Source organism: Mesocricetus auratus, unplaced genomic scaffold, assembly GCF_017639785.1.
Source record: "Mesocricetus auratus isolate SY011 unplaced genomic scaffold, BCM_Maur_2.0 Super-Scaffold_100010, whole genome shotgun sequence".
Classification (NCBI taxonomy): domain Eukaryota; kingdom Metazoa; phylum Chordata; class Mammalia; order Rodentia; family Cricetidae; genus Mesocricetus; species Mesocricetus auratus.
In genome coordinates, this window is record NW_024429194.1 from 82,793,309 (window position 1) to 82,816,893 (window position 23,585).

The 23,585-nt window shown below is 47.0% G+C and overlaps 1 protein-coding gene across 2 annotated transcripts in view; it reads right to left on the bottom strand.

Moving 5' to 3' along the window:
* The window catches only part of Mei1 (meiotic double-stranded break formation protein 1), a 59,845-nt gene that overhangs the window by 765 nt on the left and 35,495 nt on the right, over positions 1–23,585 (bottom strand). For both annotated transcript variants that reach the window (XM_040752729.1, XM_040752730.1), the window contains 11 exons: positions 21,422–21,697; positions 17,338–17,503; positions 15,018–15,122; positions 11,646–11,756; positions 11,212–11,372; positions 9,070–9,151; positions 8,733–8,908; positions 2,022–2,103; positions 1,571–1,677; positions 623–754; positions 357–469 (listed from right to left, as the gene is read on the bottom strand). In XM_040752729.1, the coding sequence (XP_040608663.1) occupies positions 357–469; positions 623–754; positions 1,571–1,677; positions 2,022–2,103; positions 8,733–8,908; positions 9,070–9,151; positions 11,212–11,372; positions 11,646–11,756; positions 15,018–15,122; positions 17,338–17,503; positions 21,422–21,697 (1,511 nt within the window). The remainder of the gene's footprint in view (positions 1–356; positions 470–622; positions 755–1,570; positions 1,678–2,021; positions 2,104–8,732; positions 8,909–9,069; positions 9,152–11,211; positions 11,373–11,645; positions 11,757–15,017; positions 15,123–17,337; positions 17,504–21,421; positions 21,698–23,585) is intronic.

Below are 23,585 nucleotides of genomic sequence, written 5' to 3' on the forward strand. Positions count from 1 at the left end.
TCACTTTGTAAACCAGGCTGACCTTAAACTCAGAGCTCCACCTGCCTCTGCCTTCTGAGTGCTGGGATTAAAGGTGTGTGCCACCACCACCCAGCAAACCAATCAATCTCTCCTCTGTATAAAGACAAGGTGTTGCTGTGTAGCCCAGGCTAGCATGAAAATTTAAGATCTCTTGCCTCAGCTTCCTGAGTGCTGGGGTTTATAGGTATGTGCTACCATGAGTGGTCTCAACCTAAGGCTTTCTTAGGGATTTACCAGTCATCAGCCCTCTCTAGTTGGAGAAAGCATAATGCTAGAGTCTCCATGGCCTTGGTGACGTTGCCCAGGCTAAAGCCCCCAGATGCAAGAAAGGATACAGCATGTCTTGAAGGGGTGACCGGGCTGGGAAGGCGCTGGAGCAAAGGCCCTCCAAGGAGGCCTGCAAGGCCTGGATTGTCTTGCGGTCCGTCAGGAGACCCGAACTCTGGACCTATAGGAGAGACAGGCCCTCTCTAACTGTCCCCCACTATCCATATTCTTGACTTCTCAATGGCTTACATGGCCAGAGCTTCCCCTCTCCACAGAGAAGATGGTCTTGAGGGTCTAGCCTCATACAATTGCATAGCCTACTTTCCCCACTCACCTGCAGGAAGAAGCCATGCAGAGCCTGGAGTGTATCATTTGGGAGAGTTGACAGGTCCGCCAAAGCTGCACCTTGCAAAATACGGCCCACCTCTTCACCAGACAGGATGTTGCTGCTCCGATACTGCACAAACTAGCCCAGAAGAGAGCCCCAAATATCCATAATTAGAGGGGATGCTGTCTCTGTTCCCGGCACTGAGCCGAGAACAAACACCGTTCTCAAGAGCAGGGTCCTGCTTTTAAGCTCTGCACGGGTGAGACTGGGTGGGGGTGTCTCATGGGACAGGACACACAGGTAGACTGAGATCCTGAGAGAGCTAGCCTTGGTGATTTCTTCGTCAGGCTCCCTCCTCCTCCAGCCTTGCACTGCAAACTCGTGGCCAAGATGAACTGAGTGCAGTTCCTGAACCTCCCTATGTGCTCTGGACCTCCTGCCTCACCTCACTTCCTACAATACTGTCTCCTTCTGCTTACTGAGCCTTCAAGCTTCGACTGAAACATCACCTACACGCTACAAAAGCAGCGACTTTTCTCTGTGTTTTCACCTCTAATTTATTTGTGAGTGGCCTTCACCGTCGTCCATGAGCTTGTTCCTCTGTTCCTTTTTCAACATGAACTATGTGCCAAATACTCATTGAAAATATCAAACCTTACTATTCATTTACTTGTCTTTTTCCTTTTCCAGCATGAGGGACCTCTGGAGAAAGACCTGTCCTGTGGTAACGGACCCCGGTCATTGTTTCATGAAAAAAAAAAAGAGAAAATGTGTCCTAAGGTTAGACATAGCTATTCACATGAAATCCCTGGTAGGTCTCTTGTAGGGTGAAGGCCACCCAACTCCTCTGCTCCTTGAAGATTAGGGTCACCTAAAACACTGTCATGTTTTGGACCTTTTTAGCACCACCCTGATGATATCGTCCAGCCATGGGGCCATCCTTTCTGCACTTACCATGGTCATAAGTCTCAGTATCTCAGGTCTGAGGAAGGAATTCTCTCCAGCATCCAAGAGGGTGAATAGCAAAAACCGATTCCAGGGCTGGGAGGCCACATGGAGTGCTGCAAGAAACATCAGTTCTCAGGTGGTTAACGCCATTCTTCCAGGAACCAAGAGTATGGGGGGAAAAAAAGGTGCTCAGCTGCAGGCAGGAAATTAGGCAGACTGGATTCATTAGGTCTCTAGCCTGGCTGAGGGAGACAGCTGGGAGGTCTCTGCTACTTAGGAACATTGTGATCATGGTTAAGTAGATCACTTGAACACTCTGATACTCAGTGCCCACATCTGTACAATGGGCATGACAGTGTCGTTTGCCGTGTTGTCAAAGCCCTGGAGCAGTAAGATAACGGGTTGGTTCCTTCCAATCTTGATCATGGGAAAATGAGAGAATAAAGAGGGTTTCTACCAATGTCTGGGCTCCTGGCATGCAAGTAGTCGAGCAAAGCTTCCAGACAGCCAACACAGGCTTGAGATAACAGAGGGTCTTTCTGGAAAACAAAGCAAAACAGAAAAATGAAAACAGAATTAGGGTCAGGATTTATTTGTTTTTCTGAGACAGGATCTCATGCATTCCAAACTGAGCCTAAACTCTCAAGGATCATCACACACACACACACACACACACACACACCTCAGCAAGGTTTAGTTTTAACAAAGAAAAAGTTGGTTTTTGGTTATTTAGATTTCAGTTTTTCAGATATGGAATATAGTCCTGTAGGTAATTTTTTTTCCAAGACAGGGTTTCACTGTGGCTTTGGAGTCTGTCCTGAAACTAGCTCTTATAGACCATGCTGGCCTCAAACTCACAGAGATCCACTTGTCTCTGCCTCCCGAGTGCTGGGATTAAAGGCATTCACCACCAACCACCCGGCTCCTGTAGATAATTTTAAAAAGCTTGTTAGATGCCAGGTTGGTGGCACACACCTTTAGTACCAGCACTTGGGAGGCAGAGGCAGGTAGATCTCTGTGAGTTCAAGGCTAGCCTGATATACAAAATGAGTTCCAGAACAGTCTCCAAAGCTACACAGAGAAACCCTGTCTCAAAAAAGAAAAAAAAAAACCAAAAAACAAAAAAAAGAAAGAAAGCGTGTTAAGATCTTATACTGTAAAACTGAAAAATAAATTTAAAAAAAAGATCTTATACTGTGGGTGATACATTATTTATTATTTATTAAAGCTTGCCTGAGGATTCAGAAAGCAAAGTCAGCCACAAGCCACAAAAGCCAGACACACATCTTTAATCCCAGCAGCCAGAATATAGGAGGTGGTGGCACACACCTTTAGTCCTAGGACTCAGGATTAAGAAGTAGATGGCTCTCCGTGAGTCCAAGGCCACCCAGATCTACATAAGATATATCCAGTCCTAAAGAGAAACGGCTCACCCTTTGATCCTGGCACCTGGGATCACATGCCGTTAATCCCAGAACTAAGGAGGCATATAAAACAGGTGCAAGGTCAGTATCAGACATTCATGCTCCAGTCACATTGAGGATAATAAGACAGTGATGTCTTGGGATTCTCCAGCCACACTGAGGAGACAGCAGTCTGAGGTTTGCTGAAGCATGGATTGCCTTTCAGTCTGAGCTAGTGCCCGCTGCTTTTCTGATCTTCATCTTGATACTTGAACCCCAATATCATCAGTGTCTGGGTCATTTATTTATCACGTTTCAGTCTGCCATGTACAGAGCACAATGCTGCCCTTAAGTAACGCCTTGTGACACATCTTTATTTTACTTGAAACAAGTGTCACTATTATGTACCCAGCTGACTTAGATTCTGCTGTGGAGATCAGGTTGGCTCTTCAAAGTGTTCACTTCCTCTGGATAAGCTCCCAACCTGGCTAACACTGATTTGAGCCAGGTGGTTCCAGGTGGAAATCCCAGAGACAGAGCTATTGCTTGGTAAGCAAGAACACTGGGTTTGATCCTAACACTACACAAAGACACCACTAACCTAAGTAGACAATCTGGGTGAGTTCACCCAAACTTCTGACCTGTAGAACTGTGAGGGGATTAACAGGACTGTTGGGGGATGTTTATGTTGCTATGTTTTTTAGTAACTCATTACAGAGAAACAAACAGATCACTAACACATCATTTGACCAAACAAGCCCCTTTCTGGGTACTCACTCAAGATGAATGAATCTTTATTTATTCACATACAAATTTGTACTATAGCAGTAAGAGCTACTTTATTCAGAGCCAGGAGTAGTGGTACATACCTGAAATTCATGCACTGCAAGGCAGAGGCAGGGGGATCAGGAATCAAGGCAAGCCTGAGCTGCATAATACCTTGTCTCAAAAATGCTGTTTTTTAATTTAAGAGTAACTTTGTTTATGTTGTAGAATATTATTTTAAGATGTGATACATTTGTTTATGCTGTGAAACAATGATGCAAAAATGTGTTACATTCTTTTTAAATATATTTAACTTTATTTTATGTACATTTGTGTGAAGATGTCAACTCCTCTGGAACTCATGTTACAGACAGTTGTGAGCTGCCATGTGGGTGCTGGGAATTGAACCCGGGTCTTCTGGAAGAGCAGCATGTGCTCTTAACTGCTGAGTCATCTCTCTAGCCCCGTGTGGAATTCTTTTATGTTGCATTTGTTTAACTCTGTGAAACTGTGTTAACTTTGCTTGTCTAAAACACCTAATGGTCTAACAAAGAGCTGAATGGCCAATAGCAAGGCAGGAGAAAGGACAGGCAGGGCTGTCAGGCAGAGAAAATTTTTGTTTTGTTTTGGCTTCTTTTGAGATAGATGTGTGCCTCATGGCCCAGGTTAATCTCAAATTTTCAATCTTCCTGCTACCTGCTGAGGTTATACACCCAACTAAAACTGTTTTGCCTTAAAATGGGGTCTCATGCATATCAGACGAGCCTGGTAATTACCTCATTATCAGAACACGCCCTTAACCTCTGAACCATTTGCCTCCTGAACTGGACCACAGATACGCCACCACAGCTGGTTTATGGAGTGCTAGTGATCAAAGCCAAGGCTTTATACACACTAGCCAAGCATTCTGACAACTGAATCATTTCCCAGATTGGACTAATTTTTTAAAAAATTACTTTATTTGGGGGAAAGACAAGTGCATGTCACAAAGTACATATGGAGGTCAGAAAAAACTTGTTGGAATTAGTTCTCTCCTCCCACCTCAAACTCAAGTTATTGTAGACAGAAGTTCTGTTACGTCTGGTCTCCAGCCGTTTAGCCCCAAATAAATACACAGAGGCTTCTATTAATTAGAAACTGTTTAGCCGATGGCTCAGGCTTCTTATTAGCTAGCTCTCTCTTAATTATAAACCCATAACTACTAATCTAAGCATTTCTAAATGGCCTCATCTTACCAGAGAACATCCAGCACGTCCTATCTTCCCAGTATCTACATGGTATCTCCTCACAGCCCCTCTCTGCCTCCTCTCCCCAGAATTCTTGTCTCATAGCCCCGCCTATACTTCCTGCCTGGCTACTGGCCAATCAGTGTTTTATTCATCAACCAATAAGAGATACATATATACAGAGGGCATTCCCCATCGAGTTATCTCAGACTTGGTGGCAAGGGCCACTATCTTGTGAGCCATCTAGCTGGCCTTGATTTTTTTTTCTTTAAGGTAAAAACAAACTTAAAAATAAATCTTGGGCCAGGCAATGGTAGTGCACACCTTTAGTCCCAGCACTCGGGAGGCAGAGGCAGGTGTTCAGGGCCAACCTGGTCTACAGAGAAAGTTCCAGGACAGGCTTCAAAGCTACAGAGAAACCCTGTCCCAAGATGACTCAGCAGTTAAAAGCACTGCCTGCTCTTCCAGAGGTCCTGAGTTCAATTCCCAGCAATCACATGGGGTTCACAACCAACTATAATGAGATCTGGTGCCCTCTTCTGGACTGCAGGGATACAAGCAGTCAGAATACTGCATTCATAATAAGCAAATAAATCTTTAAAAAAGTAAACAAATCTCATACTCCCTTTATTCTATTCATTAGAAAGTGATACAGCTTGTTGGCTGAGGGTATGGGGCAGACATGGGTATGGCTGAATCCTTGCTTGGTATCGTAACAGCTGCACAACCCTGGGCAACTTACTTTATTCTGCTGAGTGGGGTTAAAAAGATTATGTGTTTTCTGTTTTAATTCTTTTATTTTTAATGCGCATGGATGTTTTGCCTGTAAATATGTCTATGCACCACATATGTGCCTGGTACCTGTGAAGGCCTGAAAAGGACCCCAAGGGCCTTCAGAATTGGAGCTACACAAAGGGTTCTGAGACACCACGTGGGTGCTAGGAATCTTGAAATTTGAATCTTTTAGAAGAGGAGCCAGTGCTCTTAGCAGCTAAACCAGCAGTTCTCAGCCTGTGTGCCGTGACCCTTTTGGGATCACATATCAGATATCCTGCACACCAGATGTTATAATTTAAAAAGAAATGGGAAGACTCACACCATGCAACAGGGCTCACACAGGAGGGTTATTGGAAGAGGAGAGAGAAGGGGGCAGAGACCAGTCCCTGGGAACAAGAGTGGCAGAAGAAAAAGAAAGAGAAAGAATCAGACACAGAAAGAGACAGGAGGTGGGCAAGGCTCACCTTTTTCTTTATTATTTTTTTTTCCGAGACAGGGTTTCTCTGTAGCTTTGGAGCCTGTCCTGGAACTCACTCTGTAGCCCAGGCTAGCCTCAAATTCACAGAGATTCTCCTGGTCTTGAAGAGTGAGTTCAAGGACAGCCAGGGTTACACAGAGAAACCTTGCCACAAAAAAACAAATACAACAGAAACAACAACAACCCACGGGATGGATAGTGCCTGAAGAACAACCATGCTTGTCCTCTGCTCTGCCTCCATTTGTATGGGCATGCATGTGTATCTGCACACTCATGCACACTTAGACACAAGCACACATGGCAGGCACACGCACAGATAGGAACCTGATGCTAATGCTTTAGTCTAATCGGATAACTGTTTATTTATTATTCATTTATTTTTGGGTCAGAGTCTCACTATGTACCCCTGGCTGTCCTGGAACTCACTGTGTAGACCAGGAGAACAAGTTGGCCTCAAGTTCAGAGATCTGCCTGCTTCCTACTTCTTGAGTGCTGGGACTAAAGGCACATGCCACCATGCCCTGCCCTTGATTCCTGGAGGAAGGAAACACAAAGTTGAACCACTTAGTCCCTGCCCTCTGAGGATCTTGGTCTGATGGGAGAGACTGATGTAAAAAGTGACAGAGTTGAGGGCTGTGACATGGCAGATTCATGCATCCCTAAGGACCTAAAGCCTTGTGTACAGATATGCCACAGGTCAGGATCTAGCAACCATTGCCTAGTACATGGAAAATTCCTGGGGTGTCAAATGCCCTTCACAGGCTCTGATGCAGAGTTTACAGGCTTAGTATGTGATGGCTGGATAAACAATAACCTCTAAGAATCCTCTGGGATATAAAATACAAACACCTCTGGGGGAAACATCTGTTCTGCTTGGCCAGGATCCATTCTCCCGTGAAAACAATTTTACTTTGGAGAAGCATCCTTCTCTCATGCTCAGTTCATGTAGGCTGTACAGAGTCGAACATATGTTCGAGCTTCCAGCAGGCGCTAACCCAGGCCAAGTTAGTATGGTGACTATACCCCACTCCAGACTCTGGCTTTGCTTGTCATTGCTGGGTGTTTTGTTTAGACAGGGTCTTAGATAGCCCAGGTTAGCCTTGAATTCTCTACATTCTAAGGATAACTGTGATAGCTAACCCTGGCTTCAGTTTCACTGAGTCTGGGCACACCTGATTAGGCTGAGGTGGACACTAATTGTGGACAGCACCTCGTCCATGGAGGCCCAGCCGTAAGCAGGTCAGAGGGACAGCTGCTGCTTTGTGCTGCTGCTTGCTTGTGTCTCACTGGTCAGCCCTTCTACCCTGTTCACACGTTTATCTGACCTCTTGCTCCCGCCACCGCCGCCGCCGCCGCCACCGCCACCACCATCCTTCACTGGCATCAGAACCCAGTTCCTCCAGCCTTCCAACCGGTGGTTCTGTGGAAACCCTCTACACGCTCAGCACCAGAATGGGCCTATGGATATATCCAGTCCAGTGGGCTAAGTAGCTACTGATTCTCAGCCTCTCCAGTGTGGACACAGCCACAGCTGGAATCAGAACAGTGCTGTGGAATACTAGTTTAAGATGTGTTCTTTCCATTTATGCTGTGGAACATTTGTTTAATGATGCAAAGATGTGTTGCATTCTTTTATGTTGCATTTGTTTAACTCTGGAAGCTGTGTTACTTTGCCTGCCTATAACAACTGATTGGTCTAACAAAGAGGTGAACGGCCAATAGCTAGGCAGGAGAGGGCTAAGTGGGGCTGCCAGGCAGAGAATAGATAAGAAATCTAGGGAAGTATGAGGAGTGAGAAAGGAAATGAGGACATCAGTGCCAGTCACCCAGCCACATAGCCAGCCACAGAGTAAGTAGAAAAGATATATAGAATAAAGGCAAAAGCCCAGAGGCATGAGATAGTTAAAGAGAAACAGGATAATTTAAGTTAGGAAAGCTGGCTAGAAAACAAGGCAAGCTAGGCCTGGGCATTCATAAGAAAGAATAAGTCGCTGTGTATTTATTTGGGAGCTGGGTGGCAGGCCACCAAAGACTTAAAAAAAAAAGAAAAAAGAAAAATGACTAGCTGTAGTGGTGCACTCCTTTAATCCCAGCACTTGGGAGGCAGAGGCAGGTGGCTCTCTGTGAGTTTGAGGCCAGCCTGGTCCACAGCATGAGTTCTAGGACAGCCAGGGCTACACAGAGAAACCCTGACTCAAAAACCAACAACAATAACAAATAAATAAAACACCAAAAACCAACTACAGAACTGTATCTTGTATGCCAACCTAATAGACTCCTTTTACTACACATTCATTCTGTCTATTCTGTTCTGTTCCTCTAGACATCTCTAACACAATGATCATGAGCTCCTGGTCTTCCTGCTCCCACCTCCCAAATGCTGGAATTTCACGTGTGTGACAGACACAACGGCTGCTCTAGCTGAAACACTAGTCTCCTGAGAGCTTGAAGCCATCTTTTCCTGCTGTCATGAGAACAGGAGTTCCCACTGCCGGGAGCCCACTCAGCCAGAGCCTTACCTGCACCAGGAGGTTCTGAAGCCCAATAAGCAGGGACAGCACCTGTGATGTTCCCAGTGGGGCCAGGACAGTGTCCTCAGGAGTTGGCAGGGGTTGGTCTCCTGAGGGCACCAAGGCCACCAAGGCAGAGGAAAATCTTTGCTGCAGGGCTGTCCGCAGGAATCGCAGGATGGCAGCTGGAAAGAGGAGACTACTGACCCCTGTTCCTCCCTCTTCCTCCCCTATCTCCCACCCAGGAGAGGGGATGGTGCTGATAAAGAATTGTGATCTGGGTGGGTGGTCCCCTCTAGGAATCCAAGGGAAGGCTTTTTCTCCTGCTGGGAAGTCCACACCATACCTGACAGCAGTGCAGACTTTTTCTTTGGAAAGCTGAGAGCCTTCAATGCTTGGTTCAGTTCCACAGATAATGTCTGATGGACCTGGCAGAGAAGGGGGGGCGTTAAGCCCAGTCAGTGTTCTGGAGGCGCGGGTAGAAAATGGCCTGCCCACCTCCTGTTGCACCAGTTACATCAAGACCCGAGGCGACAGAGCCCTCTCAGACGTACTGTGCTGACGTCAGAGTGTGAAGAGGACAATCAAGCCTGAACCTGGAGAGCTCACTCCTCTCTGAAGTCATCCCAGACATCGATAGCCTCCAGGAAGCCTTCCTCAGCCTAGTCTGTGGCTTGGTCTCTGGCTCTACTCACCTAACTCAGAAGACCTAGAGTCGGACACACCAAATCAAAACCTTAGCCCTAGCCAAGTGTGGTGGTGGCACATGCCTACTGTCTCCTTGAGAGGGGAGGATTGTGAGTTCGAGGCCAGCCTGAATTACAGTGAATCACTATATAAACACAGTGGGTAAGGCACTGTATCTCTCTCAACCTGCCTTGCTTTCTTCATCTGTGAAATAAAAACAGTGTTTCCTGCTTTTACTACCTCCAGAATTCAGGAGCACCGTGAGAAAACGTGAGCCTAATGTCCAAATTCAGGAGCTAGACAGGGTGGGGAGTTCAAAGCCGGTCTGTTCTGCTGTCCTCCACCAGAACACAAGCTGTCAGAGGGCAGCAAGTATTACTCTGCTTGGCTCGGAGTCTAGCACAAAGATATTCCTTAACCATCCTAGACAGAATCAAGACAGCAGGGCTGGCTGGAAGCAAGTCACCAGCTGGGGTGCGCTGATGGCCAGGCACAGTCGGGAGGGAGGACGGAGGGCCAGGCTTCTTCCACGCAGGCATGTCACCACAGAAGTGTGAGTGAGTGGCCCAAACCCCTCACAGAGAAAAACAGGGAGGGTTTCTGTTCTGAGTCAGTCATGGCACAATCACAGTGACACACACCTAGAAAATCCCAGCGAGGAAGTAGAGGCAGGAGGATGACTAGTTAAAAGCCAGAATCAGCTACATAACAAATCTGAGGCCAGTCTGGGCCACATGATCCCTATCTCAATAAAAAGAGAGAGAGGGAGAGACAGAGAGACAGGCACGGTTATGCCTTTAATTCCACCATTCCAGCGGCGGCGGCAGGCAGATCTCTGTGAGGTGGAGATCAACCTCGTCTACATAGCAAGCTCCAGGGCTACATAGAGGAATCCTGTCTCAGTAAATAAATAATAAATAAAAACTGATCCTAGGCAACACCATACAGGGTCTGCCACAGCACATAACCACTACAGCTCATCACTACCCCAGGAGCCACAACGGCTCTCCCTTCTAACAGATGAGCTATGTGGCCCTCACTACACTGGCAGTGCTGGGGTGCTGTGTAAACACCATGGAAGCTCAGAGATGCTTTCTGCCCATGAGGAGGAGCTTGGGGGAAGAGATACTTGAATATGTAACAGCCCAGCCTGGAGCTCACAGAGGGCATTGGGATGACAAGGTCCTCCAGACGGAAATGAGATTTGCTGTGTAGATGTCCACCGCTCTCGTGTTCCCCGCATCGGCCTCCAACAGTGACAATGACAGCTAACTACATGTGGCACTCTGCATCTTGCCACTGGGCATCACAAGGTCACAGCTGGCTCCTGCCTTCTCGTCTAACCCGGTCTATTGGTTCACTCCCTCATACGAGCTTATCACTAAAGATGTACCCCACATCCTAAATTTGTGCATTTTAATGCCCTTGTTCATATTGTACCCTGACCGGGAGCACCTTCCCCCACTGCCTTTGCCAAATACAGTCTTCCTTCAAGGCTTTCTTTAGAAAACATATTCCTTATGGGTAGGGCAAATGCATTTTTATTTCTCTGTATCCAGAATACAGCCTGACATGTAGGTGATCCGTTTGTGTTAAAAAGAATAATTTAAACCAAGCTGTCAATAACCCCAGCCCCTTCGATTCCCACTTTGTATGTAAGAACTCTGAAACTCAGCCCAGTTGAGTATTCTGCCAAGGTCACACGGCTGATATGCCACAGAGCTGGGGACAGAACCCAGGATTCTAGCATTTCTTCCAGTGCTATCTCATGTCCCAAAGACAGGACACTAGGGACACTAACCTGCAAATTGCCATCGTGCTGCTGGGCAGAGAAGGAGGCTGTGAGCAGCCAGGCAGAGCAGAGCAGTGGAGTCCTGGGAGAGCCTGCCTCTGTCCAGGTGAGGGCCAGCATCTTCTCCAGAAGCTCGACCAAGGCTGTGCTGCTCAGCAGTACAGCAGCAGCTGCAGGGAGGAGAGGGGAGGGACAGCCGTCCAGTTTAACACCTCTGTGGGATTGAGGACCCGATAGGACTTCGAGCATATGAAAACAGACAGATTTCATCAAGGGGATAGAAGGAGCCTTGCACATAGAAGAATCACGAACTATCAGAATTGAAGAGTCTCATCATTGTCGACCACACACAAACACCTAGATAATTTTTAAGAAGAAAGACCCAAGGGCACCGAGGACCCCTGACACTGGCCTCCTCAGTGACTCTGCCTGGGCCCCTGTACCTCTTTTCTGGCTACTGGGTGTGGTCTGATGAAGACTCCAGTACAGGAAGTTGAAGGAGGGCTGCAGGATATCCACATCCGCAGGGCTACACTTTCCACACAGCTTGCTCACTGCAAGAAACCAGAATCCACAGGTAGCCTATGGCACGGCACTCATGGTTTAAGTACTCTTACACTCCACACACACACTAGGCAACAGCTGGCTAGTGTCAGATGCCAGTCCCGGGGGAGGACACAAACACTGTATTACAGCCAGGAGAGAGAAGAATGACAACAAACTCACTCCCTAAGACCATCCCACCACTTAATCATCTCCGCTGCACTCCAAGGAAATTCTGTTATTCTGGGTGAACAACTCCCTAAATTTGCTATCCTCCTGCCTCCGCCTCTCTCTTTTTCCTCCCACCCTCCTTCCTCTCTGGTTTTTAAGAGAAGGTCTCGTGTATGCTGAACTGTCTCAAATTCACTTTGCTGACAATGACGACCCTCTTGCTTCTGTCTCACAAGTGCAGTGATTACGGATGGACAACACCACTCCGGGGTGTCCTTTTTAAAAAAGGGAATCTTGCTGTATAGTCCTGGCTGGTCTTGAATTTATGGTCTTCCTACCTCCACCTCCAGAATTCTATGGTCACAGGCAGACACCCTTATATCTGGTGGGCTCTCTTTCTTACATCACTGCTTTCTGGCTAACTTGACTCCGATTTAGTCACCGAAATTCAAGTTGGGGACTCTAGTGTTGTAGCTTTCCATGAACTGCCTATGTTGGGCAGGGCTACTCTTTCACTTTCTCCTCCCCTGTCTTCGGAGACAGGGTCTCTCTATGCAGCCATGGCTGACCTGGAACTCCCTATGCAAACCAGGCTGTTCTCGAATTCACAGAGATCCTTCTGCCTCTGCCCCACAGGTGCTGGGATTAAAGGCGTGCATCACCACACGTGGCTAGGCTTTTCAGTGATTCTTTTTTGGGGGGCAGCAGGGGGTGTCTATGTGCATAGTTCTGGAACCCACTTTGTAGATCAGACTGGCCTCAATAATCACAGAGATCCACCTGCCTCTACCTCCCAAGTGCTGGGATTAAAGGCGTGCGCCACCACTGCCTGGCAAGTCATTCATATTCTTAATTCCACAAACCTCTCATTGGCTGAGCTGGGATTGAATCCTCTTTGGTCTATCAGTGCCCCATCTGAGCTGAACAGACATTTCCTTACATCTCCCCAGGAAGAGGAATGCAACATTACAAACATTATAAAACCAAAGATGACTCAGAGTGGAGTAATAGCATGGCCTCTGCTAAAGGTGGTTAAGATATGCAATTAAGCTTAAGCCATCTGAGGGCAGAGCATCCATGGAGAAATCCCAGGGTAGCCCTCGTTCTCCACGTGGGATAGCATGCTTCCTTGATAAATGTGGTCCACAATATATGTGAGTACAAGGATGTCCCCAAATGGGTGACAGACCAAACAATGCTGCAACTCCAGAAAACAAATATGGATCAAGCTTATAATGAGCTGTGGTGTAATAAATAAAATTTTAAAGAGAGAGGGTTATTGCTGAGATGGCTCAGTGTGTATAGGCAACTGCCACAAGGGCTGAAAAACGTGAGTTCACTCCCTAGTGCCTACACGAAGGTATAAGGAGGGAACTGGTTCCACAGAGCTGACCTCTGACTCTCTCTCTCCCTCTCTCTCTCTCTCCCTCTCTCTCTCTCCCTCCCTCTCTCTCTCCCTCCCTCCCTCCCTCCCTCCCTCCCTCCCTCCCTCCCTCCCTCCCTCCCTCCCTCCCTCCCTCCCTCTCTCTCTCTCTCTCTCTCTCTCTCTCTCTCTCTCTCTCTATCACACACACACACACAAATCGTACACCCTGAAGAATAATGTCAGACTTGTGGCTCCTGCCATGAGTGACACACAATTGAGGCTACCTAGAGGGAGCATGCCCATTTAAGGAAGAAACAACAATTCGAAAAGACCATGAAGATGGAATCCTCCATGTTAGCCTCTGATTTGTCAAGAAAATTGGGTGGGAGGATGCGACAGAGTTTTGGTTCATAGTTGGGCAGTGGTGGTGCGTGCCTTTAATCCCAGCACTTGGAAGGCAGTCAGGTGGATCTCACTGAGTTCAAGGTCAGCCTGGTCTACATCATGAGTTCCAGGACAGCTAGGGCTGTTACACAGAGAAACTCTGTCTCAAACAAAACAAAACCCAAACAAACAAACAAAAAAGAACACTGGTTCAGAATGACTTGGCTCGGGCTAGACATGGTAGCATGCATCTGTAATAACCAGTGTTCAAGGGGCTGAGGCAAAAGCAATTCCAAGTTTGAAGCCACCATGGTTTATCTGCCAAGAGCTTGTCTCTACATTAAAAAACAAAAAATGTTCAGTTGACAGATTATCTCTGTAACTGGACGGCTCATCTGCACTCCTGAACAGAGCAGCCATGACACCAAAGAGCAGAGCTCCAGAGAACATTTCCTTCTCATCCTGGGAGCACACTGACCTCTCCATCACCACTAAGCCTCCCTAAGACCCTTTTCATTTCACACTTGGACTTCTCACTGGTCCGTGGTCAACTGGGCAAGCAAGTCTTCCCCCAACAGCACCGCTACTCCAGAAATGTAGTCCTTTCCCCTGACAGAGGGACTCAAGAATTGTATATAAATGTCTACTATATTTCACATGTAGGTTTGCAGCCTGTTATTCTTTGTCAGAATAATCAAAATCATTCTCTCTCTCTCTCTCTCTCTCTCTCTCTCTCTCTCTCTCTCTCTCTCTCTCTCTCTCTGTGTGTGTGTGTACATACTTGAGAGAGGAGTTAGGATTTAATGCAGTCTAGGATAGCCCTGAACTCTCTATATAACCAAGGATGAACTCCTGATCCTCTTCCCTCTTAAGTTCTAGGGTCACAATAATAAAAAATAACAATATTTTTAAAAAGAAAGATACCCAGCGAACTGTGAATTACATGGCCAGAGATCTGAGTCAACTGTGAGACAGGGAGGATGGCTGATCAGGGAAGCATGACCCCACATGGACTGTATCCAGAAGGCCTTTGTCTGCCAAGCACTACACATTTACCAAAACACATATTTGTATCCCAACCCTACTTGAGAGACGATGCATTCTTACTGCCCACACCACTATCCATAGCTAGCATGCAGACGCCTTTCTGACTTAACCAGAGCTGGTGCCTGTCACACTCTGACTGCTAGTTTGTTATTTGGGGTTTTTGTTTGTTTGGTGTCTCCCAAATATTCCTTTACAATGAAAGACGTCCCCAGGAACAGACTGGCTGTTCACATCTTCCAAACCGAGTGGGCCCTACCATACTCAGTCCCAGGCCTGTGGGCACTGTCTCAAGCAGCCAAGGCACCTTGATGAAGCAGCTTCATGGCCGTGCTGTCCAATTCTTGCTCCGACTCACTCCTCAGCTGCACCAAGGAAAGGAGGTTCAGCAGCAGGGGCAGGTTCCTGGAGGCTATGGAGAACAGGAATGGCTGCTCAGAGAGCTAAGCTCCGCCCATCCAAAGGTCAAGGTCAAAAACCTCCCTGCCACAAACAGCCCCAATAAGGGCACTTGATTCTCACTTCTCATGAGGGACAGCAGTAGCTCTTACATTGGATGCCAACTCTAGATAGCCATTGGGTATTCATTACTTCACTAAAGTCCATTAAAAATTACATGAACCGAACTTTTATTCCTATTTTGCAAATAAGAAAATAAAATAGCGATTTCTCACAAAGACCCCATAGCTACTGAAAGGCAGGGTGCTGTGCTCGGGGTGTCTGTAAAGCCCCCATGTTCCCATGCTGAAATCCAATTCTAGAGTACTAGGAAGTGGAGCCAGTAGAAATTCGAGTCATAAGACACTGTCACCATGAATAGGATTAGTGCCCATAAGAGAGACTCCAAAGAACTAGTCGCTTGTCCCTTATGCCTCAGGAAGATACAAGTTGTCTGAACATAGTGGATTCTCACCAGACATCAAATCTGCTGCTATCTGGACTCTGAATTTCCCAAGAACTGTTAGTAATATCCTATTGCTCATGAGTCACCTAGTTTATGGTACTCTGTTATAGCCACTGAAACAAAGGTAGAAATTGAGAACAAATCTAAATCTATTTCCCAGGCATGACTTTTCCAATAATTAATATACATACATACATATATATATATACATACAATTTTTTGAGTCAGGGTTTCTCTGTGGGGACTGACCTTGAACTCAGAGATCTGCCTGTCTCTGCTTCTCAAGTTCTAGGATTAAAAGAATGCACCACCCTAACTGGCTACAGTGAATCTCAAAAAAAATAAAAATAAAAAAGATTTTTTTTTTTGTATTCCTGGCTGCCCTGGATGGAACTCACTATGCAGACCAGGCTGACCTCAGACTCAAGAGATATTGATATCCCTGCCTTTGTCTCTCCAATGCTGTCACACTGTTACACCTGGCCCAAAAAAATTTTAAATTTGTTATTATTCTCTCTCTCTCTCTCTCTCTCTCTCTCTCTCTCTCTCTCTCTCTCTCTCTCTCTCGTGTGTGTGTGTGTGTGTGTGTGTGTGTGTGTGTGTGTGTGTGTGTAACGACAGGAGGGTGCAACTGCACATGCATGGATATCAGACACAACTTCATGGAATTAGCTTTCTCCTTGAACCTTTGCATGGGTTCCAGGAGTCAAACTCGGCTTGGCAGGCAGCTCAGCAAGTGCTTACCTGCTGAGCCATTTCACTGGCCCAAACCTAACTGTAAACAGTACTATCATCCAGATAGAATTCGTTCTTCCCTAGAAAGGAAGTGCTTGGACCCTCAAAACTCCAGTGTTCTTTCAGGACTGGATTTGGGAACCACAAACCTTTTCCCACTTGCCCTTGATGGCTCAGAAATTTAGTTTTAAAAATCAGACTCTTGGGCCAGGTGTGGCGGTGATAGCCTTAATCCTAGCACTCAGCAAGCAGACATCTCTGTGAGTTTGAGGTCAGCCTGATCTACAAAGTGAGCTCCAAGCCAGCCAAGGTTACACAAGGAGACCCCCCCTTCCCCCCTTTTTTTTAAAATCATATTCTTGAGTCAGGCATGATGGAATATACAATATTTAAAAGGCAGGTGGATCTCTATGAATTTGTGGCCAGCCTGGTCTATATGAGACCTTCTCTCAAAAACCAAAAACAGCCAGGCAGGTGGCACATGCTGCCTTTAATCCCAGCACTCAGGAGACAGAGGCAGGTGGATCTATGTGAGTTTGAGACAAGCCTGGTCTACAGAGCAAGTACCAGGACAGGCTCCAAAGCTATACACAGAAACCCTGTCTAAAAAAAAAAACAGATTCTCAAAAAAAATTCCCAGTCTCTTTAAAAATAGCTGAAGACAGTATGAGTTTCTTCAAAATGAAAAGCCAGCCTCTGTGACTGCTAGCATGTCCTCCTGGAGCTCACTAGGGATTCAACACATCACAGATCCACCCTACTCCCACAGCCCTGCTGGTTCCCCAGGCGCCTCCAGATTTCCACTTTCGTTTTCCCCCTGGGAGCTGCCATTTCTGTGACAATCAGCTCCAAACACACGCTGTGCATGGTAAGGACTGGCCTGATTTTTCTTCTGTTGCAAAAACTGATCAGACTCTTCCTTAGAGCACAAGTCACTAAAACAGAAAGGTCTACTCTACATGTCAAAACACGTCCAAGGGAATCTGACCTCCTGAGGTGGACGTCCCATACTCCACCAGCAGGCGCTGCAGGATGAGCAGGAAGTGGCCTCGGATGAGACCGCCCACTTCAATATCCTCATTCTCCCGAATGAAGGTCCTCAGGACAATAAGGACCTTGCGGGCTGTGTCCTCAGGACTGGAATAGACAAGGTCCTGAGAAGAGAAGGGAGCCAGAGCTCAGAGAGCACACAGCCAGGCGCGGGTAGACGATGCAGGAAAGTGGGTCAGGGAACAGGCTCAGGACGATGGATTCATAAAAGTCGAGCGGTCTCATTTTAGACCTAATTCTGTACCAAATGTCCTGGTGGGTACACTGACTCCTTACACATCCTGGAGAACAGTCCAGTCCTATTACATCGAGAAGCAAACAGACAGGGACATTTGTCTGAGGTCACATAAAACCAGTAAGTGACACCAAGGATGTGAATGTAGGCTTCTGGACTCAGGCTGTCTCTCTTGAAACTTAAAAGTGTTTTTAGGACCAGGAACCTGAGAGCCAGAAGACGGCACAGGGGGCAGAGATGTCATAGGCCAGGGGAAGAGCAGGGAGAGATTCAGGGCATGGGACAGGGGAAGTGAGGACCAGGTCAGACCCCTTCTCTGCCATGGCATCTGCCCATCCCCGCCCCAAGCAGTGCAGGTCTTAGGTTCAGGAAATGGAAACAGACATTTTGTTTTGCTTTCGGAGTTATTTTAATGAGTGTATGTTGAAGGCAAAACAGGCAGAAGGGGCACCAGCAGCTGTCCCTGATAGCTCCTGGCACCGACCATCTCCAGTATGCCAATGCCTTTGGACAAGTGAATGTGTGGGGCCAGTTAGGACAGGGTGCTACGAATCCAAGGTCGCACAGACTCTACACGGAGAGGACAGCTCCCAGTGCAGAGAAAGATGACTACAGGGCACCTCAGCCAAATAGATCCTGATGTGATGACCACTGGGCAGACAGGGCAGGGTGGGAAAACATGAGCATAGGGCTTGCCCTTTGGAGAAACAACGACAATATCAGCAATTAGATAGCATGGGCTGGAGAGATGGCTCAGCGGTTAAAAATCTAATAACAGGTGATGCCCTGTTTTTATATCATAGCCAAACATTTGTCTACATATTTTCTTTGGGGGGGGTGTCCAGAGTTTCCCTGTGTAGCCCAGGCTGTCCTAGAACTCACTTTGTAAATCAAGCTGGCCTCAGAGATCCACATGCCTCTGCCTCCCGAGTGCTGGAATTAAAGGTGTGCACCACCAACACCCAGTTTGTCTATACATTTGTACATCTTCCTGACAACTCCTCCAGTCACATATCACCCCAATTTCCAAACGGAGAAACTAAGGCAGATGGGTTAGTTATTTATCAAGAAAATAACAGAGAGTCAGAGGTGGTAGTTTACGCCTATAATCTCAGCACTCAGGATTGGCAGAGGAATTCCATGAGCGTGAGGCCAGCCCAGACTAGGTATTAATTTCCAGGCTAGCTTAGGCTACAGAATAAGATGGTGTCCTAAAAAGAAAAAGAAAAGAGTGGAGTTGTAAATTCTACTATAGGATGTGCTAGAGAAGGGGAGGGGTGAAGAGGCCTTACCTCTGCCACTTCACGGAGACTCACAAAACGTCTCTGAGAAGACAAAATCACACACTGCAGGGCTAAGGAAAATCTAGGTAACTTCAGAGACAGACGTGTGGCAAAGCCTACAATTCTAGAACTCAGGAGACAGAGACAGATGGGTCTCAAGTTCATCCAACTCCTCTACTTTAAAGAATGTGAGGCTGAAATCTAAAGTAGGAATAGTTTATTTAGAGTCAAGAGAGTAAAGGTCAAGCCAATTTCCCGTTGTCCTTTGCTGGCCCATCCCTGCCCCACTGCCACAAAATCTGTCCCTCAGAAACTGTGAATTCTAAAGGTCTAAAAAGAAAGGAAGGGATTATGTGGCCGCTGCCGTCCATACTTTGTGGGCCACAGTAATGCTGCATGCTGGTATGAACCCATCACATGGGCTAGTGAGAAGGTGTTGGGCGGACCCATGGCCCACTGCATTTTCAACTGTCCAAAGCTGTCCAGACTCAGAACAGAGCATCTGTGACAGCCTTGTTTTTCACAGCTAAACAATGTACGTGAAAGACCACCCGTTGATAAGAGTGGCAATTACCAGCTTTGTCTGCAGCTGTTAATTACCCATATCAAAACCAGAAATTGGTCCCAGCACATATTTTTAGACTCTTTTCCCTCCTGCAGCTAAAAGCTGGGAAGAAATGGTGGGAATTATATGTGTGAACAGAAAACAAAGTTGTTCCTTGCTGTTCTTTTCACCATTGATGTTTCTAGGATCTAATTTAGTAAGATTCAGTAACTGTGGTCTCTGGTCCTGGTCGTGATCCTTATTACCTTGGGCAATTCTATTAGCATCTCTGACATGAACATTATCTAGCTAAGACTCAGAGTCAAGGATTACTAAGTGATCTGTAGGTGGCACACGTTTAATAGCCCTCTACACTACTTCCCAGCCCTCCTGCTATCTCCATTTTACCTGAAATGCAGAAAAACCTCCATTTCCCAGATCTCTAAATGGCATCCTGTTAAGCCTCAGGCAAAGGGAAATAAAAGACTCCTGTGGCCACCTCCAAGGGCAAAGCCTGGCCCAGAAGGATAAAATGGGGCACTCCACGCTTTCCTGAGAACCTGGAGTCTAAGCATTTGGTCTTTGGAGATTCACTTTCTCGTAGGCTTGCCTCTCCTAAGTGTTTACTTCCTTTGACACTGGTGGCCCAGGGCAGTTCTCAGCCAAAATAGGTAGTCTCCACCCTAACAAGACCCAAACTATGAAAGGAACAGAAAGAAGAGATAATGAGCTGCACCTTCTTCTCAATAATCACGGATTTACACGTTTATCCATGTGGTCCACGCTCTGCCACTGATTCACACCTCCACTCCGAGGAGCTCTGCGTTAGACAAGCTGTTAAGTAGATGGTTGACATTAAAAGACGAGCGTGGAGTGGTCAGAAGGGAGGTGTAGACTTGAGTCACCAGAATACAGGCAGAAGGCTACCAGAGCTCTGGATAGGCGAGCCAACCCAGGAGAAATGCACTGAGTGAAGATAGCCTCGGACAGAACTTTACAGAATACCACCCTTCAAGACCTAGGCAGGAGCCGGGCGTTGGTGGCGCACGCCTTTAATCCCAGCACTCGGGAGGCAGAGGCAGGCGGATCTCTGTGAGTTTGAGACCAGCCTGGACTACCGAGCGAGTTCCAGGACAGCCTCCAAAGCCACAGAGAAACCCTGTCTCGAAAAACCAAAAAAAAAAAAAAAAAAAAAAAGACCTAGGCAGGGCACAGGGAACTCTCTAAGACTGAGAAGGAGCATCAAGAGAAGGGTGAGGAAAATCGAGAGTCGGCACACCTTCAACCAAGAGGTGCCACTAAAAAGGAAGTAGAGAGCCATCAGTATTGACAGGTCCCTTAAGATGACTACCAAGATGGCAATCAGGCACAGAGGCATCCTTGTTACCAGGGTGATGCAGTTTAAAGGGGCATCAGGGCCTGAAGTCAAAGGGGAGAGGAATTAATGAGATGTAGGTGAAAACTAGATAATTGCTTCTAAGAGTTGGGCTGTCCCAAGGAAGGAAATTAAAACTAAAGAGCAGGAGGCAGGGACTCAGGAGCCCATAGGTCTCCAGGGCAACTAGAAAAGAGCTAACAGGGCTCACTAAAAAAAAAAAAAAACCTCTCTCTCTTCTCTCTCTCTGTCTCTCTGTCTTTCTCTCTGTCTGTCTGTCTTCTGTCTGTCTGTCTCTGTCTGTCTTCTCTGTGTCTGTCTCTCCGTCTCTCTCCTTCTTCTTCCTTCTCCTTCTTTAAAACCCAGGCTGTCCTTAAACTCACTATATAGTAGAGGATGACCTTGAACTTCTGACTCTCCTGCCTCCCCATCCCAGTGCTGGGACTACTTATGCATCATCATACTCAGCTTATGCAAACTGGGATGAAACCATGGGCTTCCTGCATGCCAGGCAAGCACCCTTGTCAACTGAATCCACCCCGAAGCCTGCCATCTGTAAATGCAGAAACCAATGAGTGCACCCACCAGCAAAATGAGGAGGCTGCTAGGTGTGCTTCTGAGCATCTGGAACAGGGCTGCTAAGTTGGCAGGAAAGACGGTATGGCCAGGAGACGAGTCATCATCTAGGCTCTCGTAGCTGCACTCTTCCCGAGAAAACCAAAGTTCCAGGACACGATGCCCAAACCGACTCATCAACCCTGGGTATGCCAGGAAGAGTCTGAGCAGGAGTAGGTGGTGAGTGTAGACCAGGTGCAGGTCTGAGATGGCCTCTAGGAACTTTCTGATTGCACCGATCACAGCCTGGAGGGAAAAGAAAGCAACTAAACATACCTTGCAGAGGACCTGGAACCCCAACGGAGTAACCAACGTCTGAGGGAAATGTACTGGTATCTCAGCACCCCAGCACATCTCACTGCTCACTCCTAAGGCCTAGAGAGAAAACCCCACAGTGCTTGTCTTAACAGCAGTTCTCAACCAGGAGTGATTTGCTCCCTGTGTGATATTTGGTAAGGTCTGGAGACATTTCTGATTACCACAGGGGAGGTGCTGCTGGGGAGAATACAGGAATTCTGCTAAGTACCCTATAACCCATCAAAGATAAAAGCAGTGCTAAGGCTGAGGAACCCAACCCTATCGTGGCAACCTCAGTGCAATATGTCAGTATTTCTGTCTGTCTCCCACCCCAGACTGAAAGTGCGCCTAGCAGAGGGCCTGGCTCAGAAGGGAGAAAACAGATTTGCCACTTACTAAACACTAGGAACTCACTCCTTTCCCATAGAAAATCGATCAGCATTCAAATTCCTTAGGTAATCTTGACAATAAAGGTTAACAAAAAGATTGGACATGACTGGGAAACACTCAGGAGGTAGTAAGGCACACCCAAGTGTGTCTGCAAGGGCATTCTCAGAAACACTAACTGCGTGGGGAGGTGGGGGAGACCTACCCTGAATGTGAATGTCACCATTCTAGAGGGTGGGGGCTTAAATGGAGTAAAAGGGAGAAAAGGGGAAAAAATCCATTATAAATTTGTGACTTAGCTGGACGTGATGGTACGTGTTTCTAATCCTAGCAGAGTTCCAGGCTTGCCTGGTCTATGGTAGTGAACTCTAAGACAGACAGGGCTACTCAGAGAGACCCTGGTGTAGTGGTATCTTGTTCTGCCAACAGGGTGTTGGTTTCGGTGTGTGGACATGACCCCTTATAAGGAAGAGGAGGGGCTCACTCGGGCTCTCCTGGGTTGTGGTCTCAGCATCCCAGATTGCAGACCCTGAGCCTCTAGGGGTAGAAGACTCACTGTGTGAGTGCTCTCCAAATAAATATGCCATTCTTTATTCTTACTGGGAAGGTAGGGCACTCAGGCATTCTCTGGTAAAATAAGGCCACATGAAGTTATACAGATTAATAGTTATGGGTTAATAATTAAGAAAGAGCTAGCCAGTCAGAAGCCTAAGCCAATGACCAAACAATTAATAGACATTAAGTCTCCGAGTGGTTATTTCATAGCAGCTGCAGGGACCTGAAAACCGGTCAAGTGGAACTAAGACTAGATGGAGAAAATCTCCCAACACCCTGCCTCTAAGTGAATGAAGAAAGGAAGGAAGGAAGGAAGGAAGGAAGGAAGGAAGGAAGGAAGGAAGGAAGGAAGGGAGGAAGGGAGGAAGGAAGGGAGGAAGGGAGGAGGGAAGGAAGACTTGCTTCAAAGGGGGTGGGTGGGGAATGAGGACTACAGATTCCTCAGTGGTCAAGAGCACTCACTGGTCTCACGTAGGATCCAAGTTCAGTTTCCAGAACCCAGTCAGACAGCGAACAACCACCTGTAACTCTAGCTCCAGGAACTCTAACACCTTTCTCTGCTCTCCATGGGCATCTACACACATAAATAAAACTACATCTTTTTTTAGTTTTGTTTTTCCTGAGACAGAGTTTCTCTGTGTAACAGTCCTGGCTGTTCTGGAATTTGCTTTGTAGACCAGGCTGACCTCAAACTCACAGACATCCACCTACCTCTGCCTCCTGAGTTCTGGGGTTAAAGTTGTGCACCACCACCACCCAGCCAATTATTTTTAAAAAGTAGAGAGAGAGCTCAATTGGCTTGCTTAGCCTGTATGGGCCCTGGGTTCTATCCCCAGCACTGTATAAACCAGGTGTAGTGGCAAATGCCTGTGACCCAAGCTTTCAGGAGGTAGAA